Consider the following 25,668-nt stretch of genomic DNA (forward strand, 5'->3'; position numbering starts at 1 on the left):
CAGGAGCTCCTGCATCCAGCACTGGGGATATAGGGGATCTGCCTGCTCTTCAATAGGGTCGGAGGAGCTGGAAGCTATCATGGGCCTCTGGAAAGGGAGGCATGGACCCATCCTGATGCCAATGTGGTGCTACACTTGCTGGATTTTCCTTGGTTTATTTTGGAGGGCACTGGCCTGTCCTGATTCCTGCACTTGTAATTCCACAAGGATCTCCTGTGATAAGGCGCCCTGGGATTGGAGCTTTCCCAGTGCTGAAGAACATCTCACATGCTGCCAACATCACTGAAATGTATGTACCTCATTGCCTAGTAGACGTGTGAATATATATACACATACGCACATACACATATATACTCACACACACATATGTGTGTGTATATATATATATATATATATATATATAGGTATACATGCACACATGCGCATATGCAGTATATATATATATATATATATATATATATATATATATATATATGCATATATAAACACTAAACACACATAGATATATATATATATATATATATATATATATATACACATACACACATATATATATATATATTTCCATTTCTATGGTGTATTATGAGCTCCCCTATTGCAGAGAGAGATCATCCAGGCGTGGGGGATGGGTACCGGTGGCATGGTGGGAAGCTTTAAGAGGCTGCCTGTGATTTCATTTGACTTGACTCCTCACTGATAGGGCTTTAAGACCATTTAGATAATAAATCTCAATTGCTCCATAGTCCAATTCCCCAGGCAGAGATCTGATGACAGGACTCTCAGTGCCTGCTGCACCTGATGCTGCTCCAGCACAGACCATTCTACTTTTAGGGACTGACCTGATGCTCCTTGTATTTGGGCTTCAGTGTTATTTCACCTTCTCATCACATGTAGCATAGGTACCTTGAGAGCTCTACTGTATCCTCTAGGTAATGGATTCACAAGAGATACTGGCTAATCAGTATTATACCATTCGGGGTACCAAATCAGTGCGGAAATGTATTTACTCTTCATGTCTCCTATCATTTCTATGTGGAGCTATGTAAGGTGGCATTGTCATTGCATGTATGAACAAGTCTAGAAAGGGTAGAACTTTCAGGAAGAAATTACTACATTTAGGGTCAATATCAGATATTGCATTGCTAAAGTTGGACCTAGAAGAAACCCAAGACAGTTATATTTATGTTACTCACTTATTCAGTGCTATTAATTCCGCAGTCCATTACAGATGTGATCATCACTGTCCCCATTGGGGCTCACAATCTAAATTCCTACCCATCTTTAGCATGTGAGAGGGAACCATAGCACATGGAGGAAGACCACACAAACACGAGGAGAATATACAAATTTATATCCCCTCATGGTCAGGTATGAGCCAGTTAGTGTATGCTCATCCCTTTTCACACCATGGCTTTAGCCCTATCTAAATGTTTAGATAAACATTTACCAATGATGCCATTGGGAAGCTTCATTTATATACCCTCTATCTCATTACTACGAACATATATCTCACTGATAGATCAATTATCTCTGCTTTACTGTATATCCTTCTGATTTGTAATAATGTTAATAGTATTATTATCCAGAACATCAGTGCCTCAGTGCAGCAAGAAATCAATAGGCTCCAGACAGAAAGAAATTGTCAAATCCACTGCAGAAGTGCTGCTCTGGTTAACTGTATATATCATATTTCTGTGCAAATGCATTGCAGAATATCACTATTTTACATTCTACCGACTACCTAATTTAGTGGAGTCACAACTCCCCTGCATTCTGATTTTCTGCTGCTGCATGTGTGTGTCTGTGAGTGGCAGTAGATGTTTGCTGCTGCATGTGTGTGTCTGTGAGTGGCAGTAGGTGTTTGCTGCTGCTGCATGTGTGGGTCTGTGAGTGGCAGTAGATGTTTTCTGCTGCATGTGTGGGTCTGTGAGTGGCAGTAGGTGTTTGCTGCTGCATGTGTGGGTCTGTGAGTGGCAGTAGGTGTTTGCTGCTGCATGTGTGTGTCTGTGAGTGGCAGTAGGTGTTTGCTGCTGCTGCATGTGTGTGTCTGTGAGTGGCAGTAGATGTTTGCTGCTGCATGTGTGTGTCTGTGAGTGGCAGTAGGTGTTTGCTGCTGCTGCATGTGTGTGTCTGTGAGTGGCAGTAGGTGTTTGCTGCTGCTGCATGTGTGGGTCTGTGAGTGGCAGTAGGTGTTTGCTGCTGCATGTGTGTGTCTGTGAGTGGCAGTAGGTGTTTGCTGCTGCATGTGTGGGTCTGTGAGTGGCAGTAGGTGTTTGCTGCTGCATGTGTGTGTCTGTGAGTGGCAGTAGGTGTTTGCTGCTGCTGCATGTGTGTGTCTGTGAGTGGCAGTAGGTGTTTGCTGCTGCTGCATGTGTGGGTCTGTGAGTGGCAGTAGGTGTTTGCTGCTGCTACATGTGTGGGTCTGTGAGTGGCAGTAGGTGTTTGCTGCTGCATGTGTGGGTCTGTGAGTGGCAGTAGATGTTTTCTGCTGCATGTGTGGGTCTGTGAGTGGCAGTAGGTGTTTGCTGCTGCATGTGTGGGTCTGTGAGTGGCAGTAGGTGTTTGCTGCTGCATGTGTGTGTCTGTGAGTGGCAGTAGATGTTTGCTGCTGCTGCATGTGTGGGTCTGTGAGTGGCAGTAGGTGTTTGCTGCTGCTGCATGTGTGTGTCTGTGAGTGGCAGTAGGTGTTTGCTGCTGCTGCATGTGTGGGTCTGTGAGTGGCAGTAGGTGTTTGCTGCTGCATGTGTGGGTCTGTGAGTGGCAGTAGATGTTTTCTGCTGCATGTGTGGGTCTGTGAGTGGCAGTAGGTGTTTGCTGCTGCATGTGTGGGTCTGTGAGTGGCAGTAGGTGTTTGCTGCTGCATGTGTGTGTCTGTGAGTGGCAGTAGATGTTTGCTGCTGCTGCATGTGTGGGTCTGTGAGTGGCAGTAGGTGTTTGCTGCTGCTGCATGTGTGTGTCTGTGAGTGGCAGTAGGTGTTTGCTGCTGCATGTGTGGGTCTGTGAGTGGCAGTAGATGTTTGCTGCTGCATGTGTGTGTCTGTGAGTGGCAGTAGGTGTTTGCTGCTGCTGCATGTGTGGGTCTGTGAGTGGCAGTAGGTGTTTGCTGCTGCTGCATGTGTGTGTCTGTGAGTGGCAGTAGGTGTTTGCTGCTGCTGCATGTGTGGGTCTGTGAGTGGCAGTAGGTGTTTGCTGCTGCTGCATGTGTGGGTCTGTGAGTGGCAGTAGGTGTTTGCTGCTGTTGCTGCATGTGTGAGTCTGTGAGTGGTAGTAGGTGTTTGCTGCTGCTGCATGTGTGGGTCTGTGAGTGGCAGTAGGTGTTTGCTGCTGCTGCATGTGTGGGTCTGTGAGTGGGAGTAGGTGTTTGCTGCTGTTGCTGCATGTGTGAGTCTGTGAGTGGTAGTAGGTGTTTGCTGCTGCTGCATGTGTGGGTCTGTGAGTGGCAGTAGGTGTTTGCTGCTGCTGCATGTGTGGGTCTGTGAGTGGCAGTAGGTGTTTGCTGCTGTTGCTGCATGTGTGAGTCTGTGAGTGGTAGTAGGTGTTTGCTGCTGCTGCATGTTTGGGTCTGTGAGTGGCAGTAGGTGTTTGCTGCTGCTGCATGTGTGGGTCTGTGAGTGGCAGTAGGTGTTTGCTGCTGCTGCTACATGTGTGGGTCTGTGAGTAGCAGTAGGTGATTTGCTGCTGCATGTGTGAGTGTGTGAGTAGTAATGGATAGTTTGCTACTACATGTGTTGGTCTGAGTGGTAGTGGATGGTTTGCTGCTGTAGCATGTGCGGGCCTGAGTGGTAGTGGATGGTTTGCTGCTGTAGCATGTGTGGGTCTGAGTGATAGTAGATGGTTTGCTGCTGTAGCATGTCCACACATGCTACAGCAGCAAACAATCTACTACCACTCACAGACCCACAAATGCTACAGCAGCAAACCATCTACTACCACTCAGACCTACACATGCTACAGCAGCAAACCATCTACTACCACTCAGACCTACACATGCTACAGCAGCAAACCATCTACTACCAATCAGGCCCGCACATGCTACAGCAGCAAACCATCTACTACCACTCAGACCCATGTAGCATGTGTGGGTCTGACTGGTAGTTAATGGTTTGCTACTGCATCTGTGGGTCTGTGAGTGGTAGTAGATGGTTTGCTGCTGTTGTAGCATGTGTGGCTCTGGGAGTGCTAGTAGATGGTTTGCTGATTCATGTGTGGCTCTGTGAGTGGCAGTAGATGTTTTCTGCTGTAGCATGTGTGGGTCTGTGAGTGTAGTAGTTGGTGGTTTGCTGCTGTAGCATGTGTGAGTCTGTGAGTTGTAGTTGGTGATTTGCTACTGCTGCTGTAGCATGTGTGGGTCTGTGAGTGGTAGTAGATAGTTTGCTGCTGCATGTGTGGGTCTGTGAGTGGAGGTGGAAGGCTTGCTGCTGCCGCTGTAGCATGTGTGGCTCTGTGAGTGGTAGCTGGTGATTTCCTGCTGCTGTAGCATGTGTGGGTCTGTGAGTGGTAGTAGATGATTTGCTGCTGCATGTGTGGGTCTATGAGTGGCAGTGGATAGCTTGCTGCTTCTGCTGTAGCATGTGTGGGTATGTGAGTGGTATTAGATGATCAGCTGCTGCATGTGTGGGTCTGTGAATGGTAGTAGATAGTTTGCTGCTGCATGTGTGGGTCTATGAGTGGCAGTGGATGGCTTGCTGCTTCTGCTGTAATATGTGTTGGTCTGTGAGTGGTAGTAGATGATTTGCTGCTGCATGTGTGGGTCTATGAGTGGCAGCGGATGGCTTTCTGCTTCTGCTGTAGCATGTTTGGGTATGTGAGTGGTATTAGATAGTTTGTTGCTGCATGTGTGGGCCTGTGAGTGGTAGTAGATGATCATCTGCTGCATGTGTGGGTTGGTGCGTAGTAGTAGGTAGTTTTCTGCTGCTGTAGCATGTGTGGGTCTGTGACTGGTAGAAGATGGTTTGCTTTACACCTACATACTTAGCCCATTTAAGGCATCTTCTTCCTCTCTGTCTTCTACTAGTTCTATGGCACCTAGTTATTTGATGACACCATAGCAGACTGGTGCATTAAAGAGCACTGATTAGTTCACTTATTTGTAGATATACATTAAATGGTAAAATATTTGATATAGTATAGTTGGCTTCTATAATGACGGTGAATGACAGACATCTCTATGAGTAGAAGACACAATTTCATCTGTAGATCTGTTTAGACGTGGGACATATTACAAGTGCATTGGTAGCATGTTGATATTTGAGGGAGGGGGTTGCTTAATATACTAATGAAAAGTTCATTCAAGACAGAGTGATGAATCACCTTCTCTGAATTCTGCTTTGCATAAAGGGCTAACATTGCATTTTGGCCAGGGGTGCAGCAGAAGAAAGTGCAGAGGCTGCAGTCAGTCGCACCCACGTGCTGGAGCCACAGGGGGGTAAAAATCTCCTAAGGCTATGTTCACACATTGTGATTTTACATTTTTTTTAATGTTTTTTAAAATTGTGTGAATAAATCTCATGAACATGATTATTTTTATTTTCCTGACTGAATTGTAAAACTATTGAGTTTTTAAAACCTACAGCATGTTAATTCTCTCAGGGTTTTTTTGCTGCGTTTTTTCACCATAGAAAGCAATGAGGAAGTGCAAAACCCATCTATGCATTTTTTTAAGTTTTTGGTGAATAAGACTATCTTTATTTAACATATACCATAGACAAATAACACATATAATTTGCACTAATAAGGCAGAGAAAGAAACGTAATGAAAAAAAAGCATCAGAAACAGCTTTTTGTAAACAGCTTCTTTATTGCCAAAAGTACAGGTTTTGTCTACAGAAAAAAGCAGCAAAAAGCAACATGTGAACATAGTCTAGGGATTAGTAGCTGTGGTGGATGGGAGCCACTGATATACATTTTGCAGCTCTGGAGCCTAGGAGCTTTGCGTTCCACTTCTAAATTTGGCATCGTGGCCTAAGAGCTTTAAGGCCTACTTCTTAATTCAGTAAGGTCAATAAATAATAGTATTTAGTAACAATATTCCTGCAGTAGTAAAATGTTAATGATGACAGGCCTTATATGATCTGAGGAGAAGGAGCGGCACCTTTGGTAACCTCGTAACCAAGGTGTGTTCCTCTGGTACACCCACAAAGCTATTGTCAGGCCTGTCATTCCAACCGGAAACCAGAAGTCTGGTAGAATCTCAGCAAGGCTGTATGTTTAGTCCATTCTGAATACCTACAAGATGTGTAATTACACCAGTATGTCTCCTATCTAAAAGGACGTACGGATGGAGTCAGCCTGGGCATTATCTACACATTGTGTGTGTATGGGACATTATATTGGGAGGCTAATATATTACTCTTATCCAAGGTGTGGTCTGATATTATAGGCCATTTTTAAAAGTGTGTTCACTTAATGTAATAATAAGAATATAAGCAAATACAGTGGAACCTTGGATTAAGAGAAACTTGGTTTGAGAGCATTTTGTAAGACAAGCAAAGCTTTCTAAAAATTTGTAACTTGGTTTAAGAGCAATGCTTTGCATAAAGAGCAAATACTCACCGTGCACACTTCCGATTCAGTCCTTTCACCATGCTCTGACCCGCTCTGGAGGTAACTTTCTGTACATATGTACAGTATACCATTGTACAGTACAGTATATACTATATAGCATGTCTATCAATTTGCATTTGTGGATACAGTATTGTATTTTCTTATTGATAACCAGTATAGCACATTGCTTGTACTGTACCTCTCACACACCAACAATTTTATTGTAAGCTAAAGTGCAGTTTAATTTGTTTTATATGTTTTTACTGTACAGTGTTTTATATTAGTGTACTGTAATAATTTTATATGACTACAGTACATTATTTTGTATTACTGTAATAAGTTTGTATAAATGCAGTAAATACTTTTCGGTTGTGGAACGAATTGTCTGCGGTTCAATTATTTCCTATGGGAAAATTTGCTTTGATATACGAGTAACTTGGCTTAAGAACACACTCCTGGAACCAATTATGCTCATAATCCAAGATTCCACTGTATCTCCAATTAGAAATGTAATATACGGTAGTTCTTCTGATATAGCCATGTTTCTTACCTCATGTGCAGGGCATTACAGCTTAGGTATCCATAGTTACGACCACGCATATAGTCATAGTTAGTTGCTCATAGTCATAACCATAAATATCTAAGGTCCTGCAATGACCTAAACATGAGATAAGAAACATAGTAAATCAGAAGAACTATACAGCATTTCTAATTGGAGGTATTTGCTAATATTATTATTACACCTACTGCACATTACAATAGGATCTTGGAGATGGGAATACCCCTTTAACTTCAATTACTGTTTAAATCACTGAAGTTGATTGGCTAAACGGTAAAATGATTGCTTTTATGCGTCTTTATTCACTGTTCTTAATGATACTGTACTGGAAATCATAAAATCCACACTGTGCATGTAGCCATAATAGTCAGTGTGCTGGATATTTCACACATTTAATGGCTCTCTTTATGAGTATTCACTGGCTCTGTAGTTTTGTCCTTGATACAATGAAGAATTATTTCAGTATATTACTGTCCCACAACCGTGACTATCCATAATCTGGCTAAAGTGCATAGTAGATGTGATACACAAAGGGTGTCTGCACTGTGCAGTGTTAGTTACTGGTTTTGTGATTTTAGAGTTGTGTTGTGTGGACATTTCTCTCTATTGACTTCGGTGGGGAAAATGCAACATATTGTATGTCACTGTATGCTTGAAAAAGGTGCACACCTCAGAACCAAAATGTTGCCACTATGGACTTAATAAACCGCGCTTTATGATACTTTTTTGGAGTGCTGCCTCCTGTTGTTGCTGTGTATTTGGTTTTGGTCTTTGCCAGGGAAACTTTGCACCCACATTGTTCTGGTGCTGCTTTTATTTTTATATTTACATTATCTGACTACCTCCATATGTATATTTTATGTATATTTTATTTGAATATATATATATTTTATATATATATATATATATATACACATATATATAAAATGTATGTATGTATGTATATATATATATATATATATATATATATATATATATATATATATACAGTATATATACAGCAGAAGTGTCAGCACTCCAGATATGGGGTACTGAAAAAACTCTTGTCTCCACAAGATACTATGTATCTATCTGTCTATATATCTATCTTTCCATCATATCTGTTTTTTATCTATCTATCTTTCCATCGTATATCGTATCTATTATCTATCTATCTTTCTATTATCTCTATCTATCTATCTATCATATCTATTATCTATCTATCTATCTATCTATCCCTCTATCTATCAATTATCTTATCTATCTATCCATCTATCTATCTATTGTATCTATTGTTTATCTATCTATCTCTATATTATCTATTTATCTATCTACCTATCTTTCCATCGTATCATTATCTATCGATCTGTCCTACTGTCTATTTATTTATATCCTATCTATCTATCTATCTATCTATCTATCTATCCATCTATCTATATCCTATCTATCTTTATATCTCTATGTATCGATCTATCTATCTGTCTGTCTTACTGTTTATCTATCTATATCCTATCGATCTATGTATGTATCTATCATCTATCTATCAAAAATCCTATCTACCTATTTTCTATCTATTAACTATCTATTATCTATCAATCTATCACATATAATATTCTATTTAATCTATCTACAATGTATCTATATTGGGTACTAATGTCACTAAAATGGCCACTTGTCGAGGCTAAAGCTTTGACTGTATGATAGCTCAATGGCACAATGACAATGGGGGTTGATTCCTTTCCTTTCTTTGGAAATTATTGCACAATTGCAAATGGATTTTTCAGCATGCTGGGGAATAATTAGCTCTTCGGATGATTGGAAGCATGTTATGTTCCCGTAAACGGCCTACTTCTTGTCCTATCACATTGGAGCGATAATAACTACTATAAAACCTTAATTCAAAATAACTACAGTAAACAAAATAAAAATATATATTTTTTACGATAATATCTGATGATTTTACATATTTGCGAGACTGTTCTAATGGCAGAATATTGTCATCACATGTTTTATGTAGAGATGATTGGTGACCTTTCCACCCACATTCTCCAGTGCCGCCCTCCACCATGGCTATAACCATTAGATCTCTAGTATTTTTCCATAGCTTTTGAGAATCTCTTCTTTTATAAAGGAGGTCTTAAGTGAGACTTCAAACACAATAGTTTTATCGTTTATGTTAGTGATTTCAATATGTAATTGCAGCCAAAAAGGAATACACTGCAAAAATTCTAAAGTTCAAATAATCTGATTGAAATAAATGCAGATATTTTGCAATATTTGCGAAGAAGATGATATATAACAATATTAAAAGTGACATTAATAATAAACATAATTGCAGGGTGCCCTTAACAAATAAAATAACTGGTACACTGTTACATGCCATGTATTAGTGTAAATCATCTGCTTATAGTTTATGGTTTTACCTATAAGTAATGGGTGTTTCTATATAAAGTGACATTGGTTTATGTAGAAACACATCAAATAAGGTTTACATCCAGATGCAGGGGGAAATATGTCTACATATAACTTTGCATTAGTGAAAAACAAGACCCAAAGAACAACAAACAGATATATAGAAGCTTACTTATATTGGCTTAATCTTTATTTCTAATTGGAATAAGTAATATTTTGATTGATTTTGTCCTTTAAACTTGAAAATTCCCCGATACAGAGGATACACGATAGCTACTCATGTTGTACATTTAGAATCTATGGCTGGAAACAATGAAAAGTTTAGATATTCTATGCCTTACAGTTAAATAAATTAGCAAAGTAAAATCTAATCTTGAAATGCAAAGCAAAAACTATTTTTTTTCAAAAACATATTCGATAAATAATGCAAAATGATAGCTAGACTCTTCTTCAAGTTTCAGTTCACTGCCCTGGACTGGATATTTGTTAGCGCCTCTCAGAATCAAGAGACATGGTTCACCAGATTGTCAGGCTACAAATCAGGATAACCGTTAAAAAAACTAAAAATAAAAAAAAAAAAATATATATATATATATAGATATAGATAGATACAGCTCTCGAAAAATTGAGACCACTGCAATATTGTCAGTTTTTCTGACTTATCTCTCTTTATAGGTACATTTTTGAGTAAAATGCAAATTGTTCCTTTATTCTATAAACTACTGACAACATGTCTCCGAATTTCCAAGCAAAAAATTTTGTATTTATTTTCTAAAAATGAGAAATGGTCAAAATAACAAAAAAATACATTACTTTCAAACCTCAAATAATGCAAAGAAAACAAGTTCATAATTATTTAGAAACAACAATACTCAGGAAGAGTTTAGAAATCAATATTTTGTGGAATAACCATGATTGTTAATCCCAGCTTTCATGCGTCTTGGTATGTCTTCCACCAGTCTTTCACACTGCTTTGGGTGACCTTATGCCACTCCTGCCCAGTAGAATGAGGTGTGCTCTGGATGGAATTCAACTGACACTGGAATCGACATGTACAGAAGCTGATTTCTATAAAATTGTGCAGTGGTCCCTTAATTTTTGCCAGAGATCTATTTATTCACATCCTATATAAGATTTGTTATCAGAACATAATGATTATTGTAATATTTATTTTATGTGTTACATGGTTAACCGTTCATACCATTGTATTTCACCCACATTCATTTTGTATTCCTTTATTACTATATTGACCCATTCTGGATTGTTGATTGGACTTTCAGGGCATTTTATTGATTTTATTTGCTGTAGATACATGGACATTTAATGATTATTATTTTTTATTAGCAATAGTAATGGTAGTAATATTATTATAATAGAATTTTAAAATCAGAGCGTTTTATGAAAATACCTTATTGAACTGTAAACGCCAGACATCAATATCCACTATAAGATCTGCAACATAGTCCAAGATAACTAAGGCTGAGCATTAATTTTCAGGATTATTTTGAGAGAGGAACAAATTTCAAGTGTAATGTTGTGATAGTGTTAATGTTTGAGATTAATGTTTTACACCACTACAATCTTTAGGGTCTGACTAGTAGGCAGTGAGGGGTAAGGATGGTGATGTGGAGCAGCTATTGGCTGACTATTGATGATTCATTACCTATTAGTTAGTCTAAAGCTAGGGTCACACGTAGCGACGCAGCAGCGATCACGACGACGACCTGACCTTATCAGGATCGCTGCTGCGTCGTTACATGGTCGCTGGTGAGCTGTCAAACAGGCAGATCTCACCAACCACCAGTGACCATCCCCCAGCGAGCAGCGATGCGTGGAAGCGATGCTGTGCTTGGTAACTAAGGTAAAAATCGGGTAACCAAGCAAAGCCCTTCGCTGGTTACCCGATATTTACTTTGGTTACCAGCGCACACCGCTTAGCGCTGGCTCCCTGCACTCCTAGCCAGAGTACACATCGGGTTAATAAGCAAACCTTTGCTTATTTACCCGATGTGCACTCTGGCTATGCGTGCAGGGAGCAGGGAGCCGCCACTGGCAGCCTGAGAGCGGCGGACGCTAGTAACTAAGGTAAATATCGGGTAACCAGCAAAGCACTTCGCTTGGTTACCCAATGTTTACCTTGGTTACAGCTTACCGCAGGCTGCCAGAAGCCGTCTCCCTGCTTCCTGCTCACTTCAGTTTGTCGCTCTCTCGCTGTCACACACACCGATGTGTGCTTCACAGCGGGAGAGCAACGTCCAAAAAATGAAGCAGGACATTCAGCAACGACCGGCGACCTCACAGCAGGGGCCAGATCGTTGCTGGATGTCACACACAGCGACGGGACGTCGCTGCTACGTCACAGAAAATGGTGACTTAGCAGCAATGTCGTTGTCGCCGTCGCTGTGTGTGACACCACCTTAAGACTGCTTTCACATATCCGTTTTTTGCCGTCTGGTACAATCTGGCAAAAAAATTGATGCAACGGATCCGGCAAAAAAACGGATCCGTTTTTTCCATGCGTTCCTTACGTTTTTTAACTGATTCATTGTGCTACTGAGCTTGGATTCCGTCATATGCCGGATGATGACGGATCCGGTTCCCATAGGCTTTCATTGTAACTCAGGCCACACATGGCGCCATACGTCTTTTTGCCGGCGACAAAAGACGCTGCAATCAGCGTTCCATCCGGCCGCCGGATGAGATATTTACGCCGGATACGGCAAAAGTCGGATGCAACACAAGGCCATGCGGCACAATCCGGCGCTAATACAAGTCTATGGGGGAAAGAACGGATCCAGCGGCAACACACACCGGATCCGTTCTTTCCAGTTTTTACCGGATTGTGCCGCACGGCAAAAAACGGATATGTGAAAGCAGCCTTAGGGTGTCTTCACATTACCCTCATTGCTCTGTTCTGGATAAGATTGGAGGCGGATGTGCCATTAGAGGGTGTCCCTTTTTGACTTCTGTGTGACACCCATCTGCGATCCGTTTTTATACAATTACATTAAATGGACAAGTTCAAATACAGTTTCCTAGGTTTATAATAGTTCCATGTGGGATCTGATTTTTCTCTCGCACCCATACACTTGAATGGTGGAGACTTGGCAGAAAGTAGTGCATGCTGCAATTTTTTTCTAATGCATACCCAGGCCAAGAAGAAAATAGTTTATCTACACACCACTATTGAATACCATGGAGCCCACGTCTACACGAGCCCTTAGACAGATCCTTGCTATCCTACTGAGCGTCTCATTCCTTCAAGTCTTAACATTCATATTCTTTTCATCATTATAATAATTCGGCAAATGCCTCTGCAATCTGTAAAGTGCTGTATACTGTACGCTTTATGGGGTTTTTCTATATGCCAATTGAGAATATCTTTAATTTCTTTTGAGTTTTTATGTATCACTTGCATATACAGTAATGATGTTTTCCTGTATAGAGTTCTGTATTTTGGGGCTTTTGTCCAGCTTGGAAATGTATATATTTACATTATCTTGTTATTATGTGTTTATATGGGCTGATTTTTTTTTTTTTTTACTGCCTATCGGGGAGATATTGTTCTCCCTTTATGACACATAAAAATTTTAATAAAGCACATTGTTTAGAAGGATTGCCCTGTAGACACAAGCATACATGTAGTAAGAGGTGTAAATGGATCAGAATAGAAACATCTCATTTGGGAATAAAACTCAATGCACCTTCTTTTAGATATTTAGCACCTATGAAGCTCTTCAGCATTGCCTGATAATGGAAATATAAGCCTACACATTGCATTTACTATTGTTTTCTTTAGAGTTCTTATTTCCCATTCTCATAAAACTTCTTGCCCTTGGTCTTTGATTATAGAACTCATGAGGCTTTCTCACAGCCTTAAGTAATATTTATACATGGTCATAAATACACCTTTAAAGAGGACGATATACTGGATTTCTAATTTAATTGGGGCTGTCACTCTAATTCTGGAACAGTTTTTCTTTTTCTTCTGTATCCATCTGTTCCAAAACTCCATCCCCAGGAAATAAAGATTTCTATTTTCCCTTCAACCACCAAGGTGTGTGCCGCAGAACTTCTCTGAGGGCACCTGCTTTGTCTCCACTGAAACCATAGCCGAAAAGTTGTGTAGTTTACGCTCAGTTGATTGAAGGGATACATTGCACCTTTATTACTGGGGGTCATAACTCTGGAATGGAGGGGGCATAGAAGAAAAAGGAAAACTGTTCCGGAATCAGTGGCGCTGCGCCAATTGGAGGAGGCACTCAGTTTGCATAAGAAAAAAATCCAGTGAAAGGTCCACTTTAAATGGCATAGTTGAGTTTGTCATTAAGTGGAAGAAAATGAGTTCCAACCTCTTCTTATAATCAGCATTCTAAAATATTACTAAAAGCCTTGTATATTGTGTTCTACAAGAGCACCGTCTAGCCTAGGTTTTGTGTCCTGTTCCCTTAAATATTATTACTAAGCTCTTTTTAAAGATGTTATGAATATCAGTAAACTTAGTTGACTTCAAATGTTGATTTTGTAGGATATTTACTGAAATGCTGAGCTCAGGTATTCATGTGGCTCTTAAGAAGATGGAAATTGCATGCAGCATTCCAACTAAATGATAAAAATAGGTTAGAGAATGTGTGTCCGACTTCTCTACTATGCTCCTTGATTTATTATTTTGAGAAATTTGTGGCTAGCTCTTTGGTAATTTGTGACCAGCTTTTGAGACACAATTAAACGTGTTTATCATTGATGTATCTTCATGTCTTCAGTGACTACCTTGGCTCCACTTTTTACCTTTTCACCATACTTTTCTCGAATTTCGAAATCATCTAAAGATGGTAGACTAAACTTCTCATGATGGATTTTTTTTTAACTGTTTTTGACTAATGTAAAATTTAAAGGTACTTTTTTGCATTTATTTAGCTGCTCTACTCTTTATACCATTCCTCTAACCCAGTGTTCCTCAACTCCAGTGTTCAAGACCCACGAACAGTGCATGTTTTCAGAATTTCCATAGTATTGCACAGATGATAATTTAATCACTTGCATCGGTGATAATTAAAACACCTGTGCAATACTAAGGAAATCCTGAAAACATGCACTGTTGGTGGGCCTTGAGGACTGTCCATGTAAGAATATGTCAGTATAAAAGAATATGTCAGTATAAAAACTGGACCATCCCATTTCATATGCCCAGTTTGGATAGTGGGATATGTGCCAAATGTTAAAGGGGTTTTCCCACGAACAAATATATTTTTAAAGTTAATTTTATTCAATAGATTTTGGAATAATAATAATTTCCACGAGTGAAAGGGTGTGTTTATAAAACTGTTCCTGTGCTGAGATAATCTTATATATGTGTCCCTGCTATGTCCTGTGTAATGGCCGTGTCTGACCACACAGGGACATGATCTGATCATATCACATCTCCTCGGCAGGGGAGGACGCAAAAGAGTATAGAGACATTACAACATAGGGTCACAAATAATTATTTCTTTGAGGTAAACATTTTCATATTTTTTAAAAAAAATTGCCTCAAAGAAAGAATAATTCCAATCCTGTGCTGTAATATCTGTATACTCTTTTGTGTCTTCCCCAGCCCAGGAGCTCTGGTATGATCAGACTATGTCCCTGTATGGTCAGACACGGCCATTACACAGTACATAGCAGGGGCCTATATATAAGAGTATCTCAGCTCAGGAGATGTGGTATGATCATACCATGTCCCTGTACAGTCAGACACGGCCATTACACAGTACATAACAGGGGCACATATATAAGATTATCTCCACACAGAAACATTTTATATAAATACATCCAATTGTGAAACTTATTATTATTCGAAGATCTATTGATTAAAATGTACTTTAAAATTAACTATGTTCTTGGGAAAACCCCTTTAAAGATGCTGGCAAAATCCACTGCGTAATAGGTTTCAGCCATTCAGACGTTCTTTGCTTGCATGTTTCTGGTAACTATCCCTGTTTCTTGTGTTGTGCAGCTTTGAAAGATTTATTCAGCACTGTTATAGTATTACAACCTTTTTACAACCTTTTTCAAAGTAATTGAGTGGAAGTTTTCCAGATATTTTCATCTTTTTTGCTAATATCATTACATTGAAAACAGATATAAGGAAGAATGCTGAGTATTAGTAATGAGCTAGCACTACCATGGTAGGGGGCTAGGTTCTCGTAATGAGCAGTAGGACGCTTGGATGGGCCTCGAACCGTGTTCCAAGTATAATTGAAGTCAATGGAAAACTCTAACATTTTTCCCGAAGATCTAGAAAAATGCTCAAGTCCCCCATTGACTTTGATTATACTCAGCACATGAATCGATCGCGTCCGAGCATCTGACTGTTCGTTACGAGAACCTAGCCCCCAACCATGGTAGTACTTGCTCATCACTACTGGGTAATTTTGTGTAAATTATTAACCAATTAACCAGGTTTTTATTTCTAGAAGTTTAAGGTTTGGTTGGCATCAGGTACTGTATTTTTGCAGGATGTGTATTCTTTGCTGCAAATATTGACCTTTGGTAACAGTTTGCCATAATGAGTTATGGAAGATTCTACTAACCACACTTCCCTAATTCTCTAACTGTCCATATTTGATCACTTCTTTCACAAAAAATATATTGCAAGAACCATACTAGTGAGTAATACCAATATTCATTAGTGGCATTATATGTTGGGGGAAGTAGAGTTAGTTTCAGAACTAGAAAATGGTTTAGGGTTAAGCTTAGGGCTAGGTTTAGGCTATGACTGAAGATTAAGGATAGGGTCAGGATGCTAAAATTGTTACATTAAAAAAATGTAATAAAAGGCAAAAAATGTATAACTATGGGTAACTTGTTGATTTAAAAAATTTAATATAACGCAGGGAAAAAAACTAGATTGTCAAAGCTCAAATTATAATTATATCAGTGTTTTCCTCAATTACAGTACATATCCTTGGGCGATAAATGGTTGAATACTGGACTTATCATTGATTCTGGGAGTGGTAAAATTCACAGGCATGGGGTACTAAACTCGGGGACTGGCAACTCACATTTGTTTAAGCAACTTAAGCTCTGTTCAGACTTGTGGTTTTCTTTTATGATGTAAGCCATGATGCATAGTCAGATCTGACACATGATGGAGCCAAACTGACCTATATTAGGATTGGACTGGTTCTATCGCGATTTTTGGTAATTGAACTACACTGATAGTTCTGTATGCACCATTGTTTCTCTTGTCCGATTTGACAGTATTTCTAGACTACAATTCATGTGTTTCATTCTATGTACTGTATGAATTTTATAAGAGAAAATATGTCCTTTTTCATAGAAAAATATTTGTGTAAGAGATCTGGACTCTTCATTTGGCGGATTTTGTGATGAAAAGTGTGTTATCTATTTTTTAAAGGACTATAGGTACAATAGTTTTTCCCAGTATGTGAAAGAAAAGGCAATATGACAAAATCAATCTGTTACATTTATACTTTATTTTCAAAATGATGCTATACAGTATATCACAAAAGTGAGTACACCCCTCACAAGTTTGTAATTTGTTTATTATATCTTTTCATGGGACAACACTGAAGATATGACACTTTGCTACAATGTAAAGTAGTCAGTGTACAACTTGCAAAACAATGAAAATTTGTTGCGCCCTCTAAATAACTCAACACACAGCCATTAAACTGCTTGTGTGACGCCCTGGTGCCGCCAGGTAGTCACACAAAATAGGCCCCCGCACAACACCTTCCCTCACAGGGTTAAACCTTGCCAACCAAACCCTAGTCACCCCACAAGGGTAGGAAAGGCACACCAGTGGGCGGGACCAGGCAGATGGAGAACGCCCACCTAGGGGTCTGGAGAACCCGGGGCGGGAAAAAGCAAGTTTCAGTTTGAGTTGAGTCTGAGTTGACAGTGGAGCAGGAGGTGAAGCTCAAGTTCAGAAAGGAGAGGCGCCGGGGTTGGAGCCCTGGTGTATTTGCTAGGTGGCAGACGGTGGTCCGTGTCTGTCAGGAGATGGGAAGACGGCAGCCGGAGATCCGAGGTGGACCGGGGCAGGGTTGGAGCTCACCGGTACCGACACCGGAGACCCGACCCGGAAACCATGCACAGAGGGGGTACTTGGACCCTGAAGCCAGGACTGGAACCAATGGCCTAGCTAATTTAACCAATTGAGGGCAGGATTACAGGTCCTGTCCCAACCAAAGTCCCAAAAGCAGACAACCACCCACAGAGAGGGATAGGGCATCCGCCAGGACCCGGTAGATCCCACAGGTCAGCGTCAGCGGGCACGGCTCCCAACAGAAGTACCGGGAGCGGACTCCCGTGTTCCACACCGGGAAGTCCACCACATCACAACACAGTGCAGAGGAAAGTGACACAGACCATCACCCCAGGTGAGGGACCAGAGTACACCCGGCCTCGGCGGCCGGCCACCAGCACCTTGGTTAAGCATTGGACTTGTCTGATTTATTTAATCGTAAGTAAACTGAGACTCCCTGGTCTGACCAGGCACACCGGCCCCTGCCATCACCGTCCCCTGCACCGAGTCACCGGGTCCCGGGACAATCATCCCTACCCACGGAGGGGTTAACAACCAGCTGCCATCCCATCGCCCCTGGGTGCCCCACAACTGCAGTGGTGGTGCCACACTTCACCATACACCGTGGGTGGCGTCACAGACTGACTACGGCAAACCCCGTACAAATACGTCCCTTTTTATTCGGAGTGTCCGCGTGACCCCCGGGTCCGGAGAACCCCTCAAGCCACACTGCAGATCCGGATCAGAGCAGCCCGGCTGCTACTGACATGGCGGCGGCACACTTGCATCAAATGTGAGTACACCCCTAAGGGAAAATGGCCAAATTGTGCCCAATTAACCATTTACCCTCCCCGGTGTCATGTGACTCATTGGAATTCAAGATTTCGGGTGCGAATGGGGAGCAGGTGTGGAAAAATTTGGTGTTATCGCTCACACACACTCTCATTCTGGTCACTGGAAGTTCAACATGGCACCTCATTGCAAAGAGTTCTCTGAGGAGCTGGCACCTCATGGCAAAGATATCTCTGAGGTTCTAAAAAAATAGCTGGACACTGACTACTTTATATTGTATCAAAGTGTCATAACGTCAGTGTTGTCGCATGAAAAGGTATAATAAAATATTTAGAAAATGGGAGGGGTGTACTCACTTTTGTGATATACTGTATATAGTGTATGTTTTAATAACCAGCTATAGTTCTTCGCTAGCATAATTCTGCCTGTGATTGGTTCTGCTCTGGTTATTTCTCTGATAGTGTTAATATTAGTAATGAGTGAGTATGACTGTGATTATGAGTATGTTTATATAGGTAAAGACTAAGTCAATTAACATGTTTCCCTTTTTGTGTTTTTAGTTACATTCATAATCAGCGGTTATTTGCCTCAATCAACGAGGATGATGTTAAGATTTATACTGGACTCAGAAACCTGTAAGTATTGATTTTCTCCTCTAAACATTGGTGTAGAGTGTACATGTAGCTGGCCGAGTGTATGGCGAATTAAAGAGACCTTTGTTCTGCGGCTTCCTGCTGAACTTTGGGAAGATGATTTGTCTCAATGACTAGCAGGAAATTTCAGAGAAATAAGACTTTTATTTTGGGGTCATTTTAATTACAGATAATTATAGTTTACAGTGTATTAATAATCTGTTCCAAATCTGTTAATCTGTTCATAGAAACAACCTATTATTTCATTACCACCTATGCAGATCCAAAGTAATCTCCAATTATGTGATTAGTGTGTATGCCATTTACATACTAATAAGCTAACTTACCTAATAAGGCTCCATTCACGTGAGTATTTTCATTTTCTTTTTTCTTTTTCTTTTTTTTCTGAGAAAGGAACAGATCTAATCCATTTGGGTTTGGATAAACCTAATGATTCATTTTGAATAAATGGATAATACATAGATGCACTCAGCAAAAATATAAACGCAACACCTTTGTTTTTACTCCCATTTTCATGAGCTGAACTCAAAGATCTAAGACTTTTTCTATGTACACAAAAGGCCTTTTCTCTCAAATATTGTTCACAAATTTATCTAAATCTGTGTTAGTGAGCACTTTTCCTTTGCCGAGATAATCCATCCTTATCACAGATGTGGTATATTAAGATAACTATTAGACAGCATGATTATTGCACAGGTGTACCTTAACCCTTTCACGACCGGCCGATTTTTCGCTTTCCGTTTTTTTTTTTCGCCATTCTTTTTCTGAGAGACGTAACTTTTTTATTTTTCAGTCAATATGGTCATGTGAGGGCTCATTTTTTGCGGAACGAGCTGTACTTTTAAATGAAACCATCAGTTTTACCATATTGTGTACTAGAAAATGGCAAAAAAATTCCAAATGCTGAAAAATTGCAAAAAAAGTGCGATAGCACTATGGTTTTTGAGATATTTTATTCACTGTGTTCACTATATGGTAAAACTGATGTGTGGGTGTGATGCCTCAGGTCAGTGCGAGTTCGTAGACACCAAACATGTATAGGTTTACTTTTATATAAGGGGTTAAAAAAAAATCGGAAGTTTGTCCGAAAAAAGTGGCGCACGTTTTACGCCATATTCCGTGACCCGTAGCGTTCTCATTTTTCGGGATCTTAGGCTCAATGACGGCTTATTTTTTGCGTCTCGAGCTGACGTTTTTAACGGTACCATTTTTGCGCAGATGCTACGTTTTGATCGCCTCTTATTGCATTTTGCGCAAAAGTTGTGGCGACAAAAAAACGTCGTTTTGGCGTTTGGAATTTTTTTGCCGCTACGCCGTTTACTGATCAGATTAATTGATTTTATATTTTGATAGATCGGGCGTTTTTGAACGCGGCGATACCAAATGTGTGTATATTTTTTATTTTTTTAACCCTTTAATTTTCAATGGGGCGAATGGGGGGTGATTTGAACTTTTAGGTTTTTTTGTTTTTTTTTAATTTTTTAAAACTTATTTTTTTACTTTTTTTTTTATTTTACTAGTCCCCCTAGGGGGCTATTGCGATCAGCATTCCGATCGCTCTGCAGTATCTGCTGATCACAGCTGGAAGGCTGTAAACAGCAGATACGCTGTCTTTCTCTTTTGCTGTGCCCCGGGCACAGCGAAAGTGAAACCAATTCATGTGTAGTACAGGAGTCATCACATGACCCTGTACTACCATGACAACTATCGGGAGTCACGTGATCGCGTCACGTGACTTCCGGTTTCGGCGGTAAGTAAAAACTTTACCGCGATTGCGCTTATAATGGCGCTGTCATGTATTGACAGCGCCATATAAGGGGTTAATCGGCACGAGCAGATAACGATTCTGCTCGTGCCTAGCAGGCACACATCTCAGCTGTGAAAATCAGCTGAGATGTGTGCCGATCGCGGCATGCTGCCGCCGGAGGACCGCGGGCAGTAAGATTATGTCATTTAGGACGTAATTTTACGGCCCGCGGTCGTTAAGGGGTTAAGGTCCCATCACACACAACGAGATCGCTAACGAGATCATTGCTGAGTTACAGTTTCTGAGATGCAGCAACAATCTTGCCAGCGATCTCGTTATGTTTGACACCTACCAGCGATCAGGCCCCTGTTGTGAGATCGCTAGTTTTTGCCGAATGGTCCGGACTATTTTCTTCAAAGGCGATGTCCTGCTGGGCAGGACGCATCGCTGTGTTTGACGCCTACCAACGACCTCCTAACACGGTCCCAACGCCTGCCGAGATCGTTATACAGGTCGCTGATCATTACTGCGTCGTTGGTAAGGTCTATCTATGTGACATCTCACCAGCGACCTCCCAGCGACTTACCAGCGATCCTTATCAGGTCGTATCGTTGTCAGGATCGCTGGTAAGTCGTTATGTGTGACTGGGCCTTTAGGCTGGCCACAATAAAAGGCCAAACTAAATTGTGCAGTTTTATCACACAGCACAATACCACAGATGTCGCAAGTTTTGAGGGAGCGTGCAGTTGGCATGCTGACTGCAGATATGTCAACCAGAGGTGTTACTGGTGAATTGAATGTTCATTCCTCTACTGTAAGTCATCTCCAAAAGCGTTTAGGAGAATTTGGCAGTACATCCAACCGGCCTCACAAACGCAGACCACATGTAACTACACCAGCCCAGGACCCAGACCACATATAACTACAGCAGCCCAGGACCTCAACATCCAGTATCATCACCTCCAAGATTGTCTGAGACCAACCACCCGGACAGCTGATGCAACAATTGGTTTTCATAACCAAAGAATATCTGCACAAACTGCAAAAAAGCGTCTTAGGAAAGCTCATCTGCATGGTCATCGTCCTCATAGGGATCTGCACCAAAGTGTAGTTCATCGTCGTAACCGATTTCAATGGGCGAATGCTCACATGCAATGGCACCGGCCATGTTGAGAGGTGTTCTATTTATTAATTAAGTTCGTTTTTTACTGTTCACGGCAGATAGCAGACTGGCAAATGGTGGTCACACCAGATACTGACTGGTATTCTGACCCCACCAACCCTTCCAATTATATAAAACTGCAAATTTTAGAGTGTTTTTTTTTTTTTTTTAATTATGGCCAGCCTAAGGCACTCCTGTGCAATAATCATGCTGTCTAATCAGCATCATGATATGCCATACTTGTGAGGTGGTTGAATTATCTCAGCAAAGGAGAAGAGCTCACACAGATTTAGACACATTTGTGAAAAATATTTGAGAGAAAAAAGGCCTTTTGTGTTCATAGAAAAAGTCTTAGATCTTTAAGTTCAGCTCATGAAAAATGGGAGTAAAAACAAAAGTGTTGCATTTATATATTTGTTCAGTATAGATACATATCAAAATGACCTTCCTATACTTTGCTAGTAGTAGGTCTAATCAGACGTTCTGAACATATAGGCCTTGATTTATAAAGATGTATTTGCTAAAATACTGTTGTAAAACACCATCAGAAGTCTTAACATTTTTGAGCAATACGAAAGTGAATAAAAATATTGCAACTTATGGCGTTTTCAGAGCAGTTTGGCCCAGGTTCATAAAGGTGGGCTGAGTTATTGTGTGACTTACGGCACAAATATTAGTCCAGTCTATGGGTAACATTTCTGATGAAGCACTCGGAAGTGCATGCCAGGGATAGGATGAATTAAATGGTGTACACCTTTTGATCAATTAGGCTTAAGGCCACTTTACACACAGAGATAAATCTGTGGTAGATCTGTGGTAGATCTGTGGTAAATCTGTGGTAGATCTGTGGTAGATCTGTGGTAAATCTGTGGTAGATCTGTGGTAGATCTGTGGTAGATCTGTGGTTGATCTGTGGTTGATCTGTGGTAGATCTGTGGTTGCAGTGAAATCATGGACATATTGTTCCATTTGTCCACAGCCACAAACCTGGCACTGATTGTCCACAATTTCACTGCAACCACAGATCTGCCGCAGATTTATCTCTGTGTGTGACAGGGCCTTAATTTTACTCCTGCATGCCTTTTATAAGGACTGGCCTGCACAACACCAGTCTTAATGAATCGGGCCCAGGGTTTTCACTTTACAAAGTATACTTTAATATATGCATATTTAAGCAAATTTGTGGGTAAAGAAAGAACAATCTATTTTGTCTGTGAACGCAGTTGAGTAAATACCATTATCTAGTCTCAGGCTATCAAATCTTGGCAGCACACACTGTTATTCGTGGACCTCTGAATTGAATGCTTTATTTCAGAACTGTGGTGGACTCGGGACTGAAAGTGGTGTTTCGCCAGGCATTCCGCAAGAACCTCAAACTTACTTACATGTAAGAACCTGATTTCTTACTTTTACAAATGCTTCTGTACAGGTAAAGAGAATAATCCACTCAATATATATAACATTCCAGTTACTTAGCTCATTACAACTTATTATGTAATGAAATGACTGGGAGTCAGGCAAGAATGGGATATTGTAGATGCAAAGGTAGCAGTCACATCAAGGATAGATTCTAGCTATAGCACATGGTAGATGGGAGACCTGTTGCATAGGTTCAAAATATTTAAGTTATGTCTCTGGAACCAGGTACATGGATAGACATTAGGCTCTTCTACCATTGGGGACATACTCTTTTAATTTAGTATTCAAACATCCAAACAGGTAGTACAAAAAAAATATAATTCAATATGTCACAGATTGATGAGTTCAGCACATTCAGTGCTAGCTTGTGAGGTTTCCACTAAAGCGGTCTTTACACGCAACGACATCGCTAACGAGATGTCTTTGAGGTCATGGAATTCGTGAAGCACATCTGGCCTCGTGAAACGCACGAACGACCGTTAACGGTCAAAATTACTCACCATATCGTTGATCGTTGTCCAGTCGTTGTAATCCCGATTATCATTCCTGCTGCAGGTACGATGTTGTTCGTCGTTCCTGTGGCAGCACACATCACTATGTGTGACACTGCAGGAACGAGGAACATCACCGTACCTGCGGCCGCCCACAATGAGGAAGGAAGGAGGTGAGCGGGATGTTCGTCCCACTCATCTCCGCCCCTCCGCTTCTATTGGGCGGCCGCTGAGTGACGCCACTGTGACGCTGAATGAACTGCCCCCTTAGAAAGGAGGAGGTTCGCAGGCCACAGCGACGTCGCTAAGCAGGTAAGTATGTGTGACGGGTGTAAGTAAGGTAAGTATGTGTGACGATGTTGTGCGCCACGGGCAGCGATTTGCCCATGACGCACAACCGACGGGGGCGGGTACTTTAGCAATATCTCTGTGTGTAAAGCCCGCTTATGTCACGATGTGGTTTATGTTTTTGCTGCAAAGGTGCTTTGCAGTGTAATTGCACTCACAAGTTCACAATTAAGGTATTGAAGGGGTTTTCCAGGAATATAAAAATATATTGTTATTATGAATAAATAAATAAAAAACCCTTTAATTAGCATATTATCTATTTTTTTGTCTATGGGATAATCACTGTAGAACATTGAAACTGCTGCTGTATTATTACAGAAATAGAAAAAAATTCTAGAATGTTAATAAATCAGTTACATGTGAACTTGTGCCAGAGCAAGCTCTGCTGCTGTAACCTGGATATAGCTTCACACTATATGGTACAGGTTATCTCGAGGAAACAACTGCCACTCAGAGTTTGAAAGAGCAAGGAGTTTTAGCCCCTTACTCATTAGCAAGCCTCCTATGGATTCCAGACCCTCTTTCCAGACAACATGGTGCACGTGTCTCCCTATACCTTTCACTCCCTCTGCCTCTGGAGATGGCTTAGACAACAACATAAGCTACAATAATGCCCCTCTCCCTTAACGTCGCTATTTCACAATCCAATGTTCCCCCCAGGTCTTGAGCAACAGGCTTTTGTCTGGTGGAAACCAAAGGGGATCACTACATTACAACACATTAGGAACATTAATAACAAAGTATTGTCTAGAGATGACTTTATCCAAAAATATAACCCGCTCCCCAGAGAGGCAATGAGGATTAACCAAATCTTACATTTTGGAAACACAATAACTCGAGGTACAAATAACATACACCCTACCTTTTTTTAATCATTGGCTGCCAATAACCCCTTTGGAAAAGTAATTACTTCCTGGCTCTATTCCTCCTTTAACAAGCCTTCAGACCTAGTAAAATTGCCCTTCATGAGACAATGGAAAAATGACCTGAGTATGTCATACCCCCCGGAAAAATGGCACCAATGCTGTACTACACTCAATAAAGGCAGCCATCAATCCTCCCTCACCGAAACTGCCTTTAAATTGCTCCATAGAGCATATTTTGTCCTGGCTAGGCTTGAACTTTTCTACCCACATATATCAGATCAATGCTTCAGTGGCTGTTGCATGATTGGAGATATAAAACACATATGGTGGGACTGCCCAAGAGCTCAAGCCTTCTGGAACAATGTTAAGCAGCTAATCCACAATACCCTGGGAAGCAACGTACATCTGGGCCCATCCACCTTTTTATTAGGAAATAAGCCAGTGAGACTATCCAACAAATCATTCCGTCTTCTTTGCTACATTACTGTGGCAGTGAAAATTCACCTCGCCTCTAAAAGGAAAACCTCTCATTTGTTGATTCAGGCAGTGAGGGATTGGCTTGATATGATAATGGTATATGGGCATATAGATGCAACACGGTCAGACAACTTGGAACATTTTTTAGCTCTAAGATTCCCATCATGATTGTGGTGACAACCTTTCTC

The 25,668-nt window shown here is 40.8% G+C and overlaps 1 protein-coding gene across 1 annotated transcript in view; it reads left to right on the forward strand.

Moving 5' to 3' along the window:
* Window positions 1–6: 6 nt before the first annotated feature.
* NTRK2 (neurotrophic receptor tyrosine kinase 2) overlaps window positions 7–25,668 on the forward strand; it is a 426,971-nt gene continuing 401,309 nt past the window's right edge. Inside the window, 4 exon segments of the mRNA XM_075318432.1 lie at window positions 7–228; window positions 230–289; window positions 18,878–18,952; window positions 23,195–23,266. Of these exon segments, the coding sequence (XP_075174547.1) occupies window positions 80–228; window positions 230–289; window positions 18,878–18,952; window positions 23,195–23,266 (356 nt within the window). The 5' untranslated portion in view covers window positions 7–79.

The sequence above is a fragment of the Anomaloglossus baeobatrachus genome, chromosome 1 (genome assembly GCF_048569485.1).
Source record: "Anomaloglossus baeobatrachus isolate aAnoBae1 chromosome 1, aAnoBae1.hap1, whole genome shotgun sequence".
Classification (NCBI taxonomy): Eukaryota; Metazoa; Chordata; class Amphibia; order Anura; family Aromobatidae; genus Anomaloglossus; species Anomaloglossus baeobatrachus.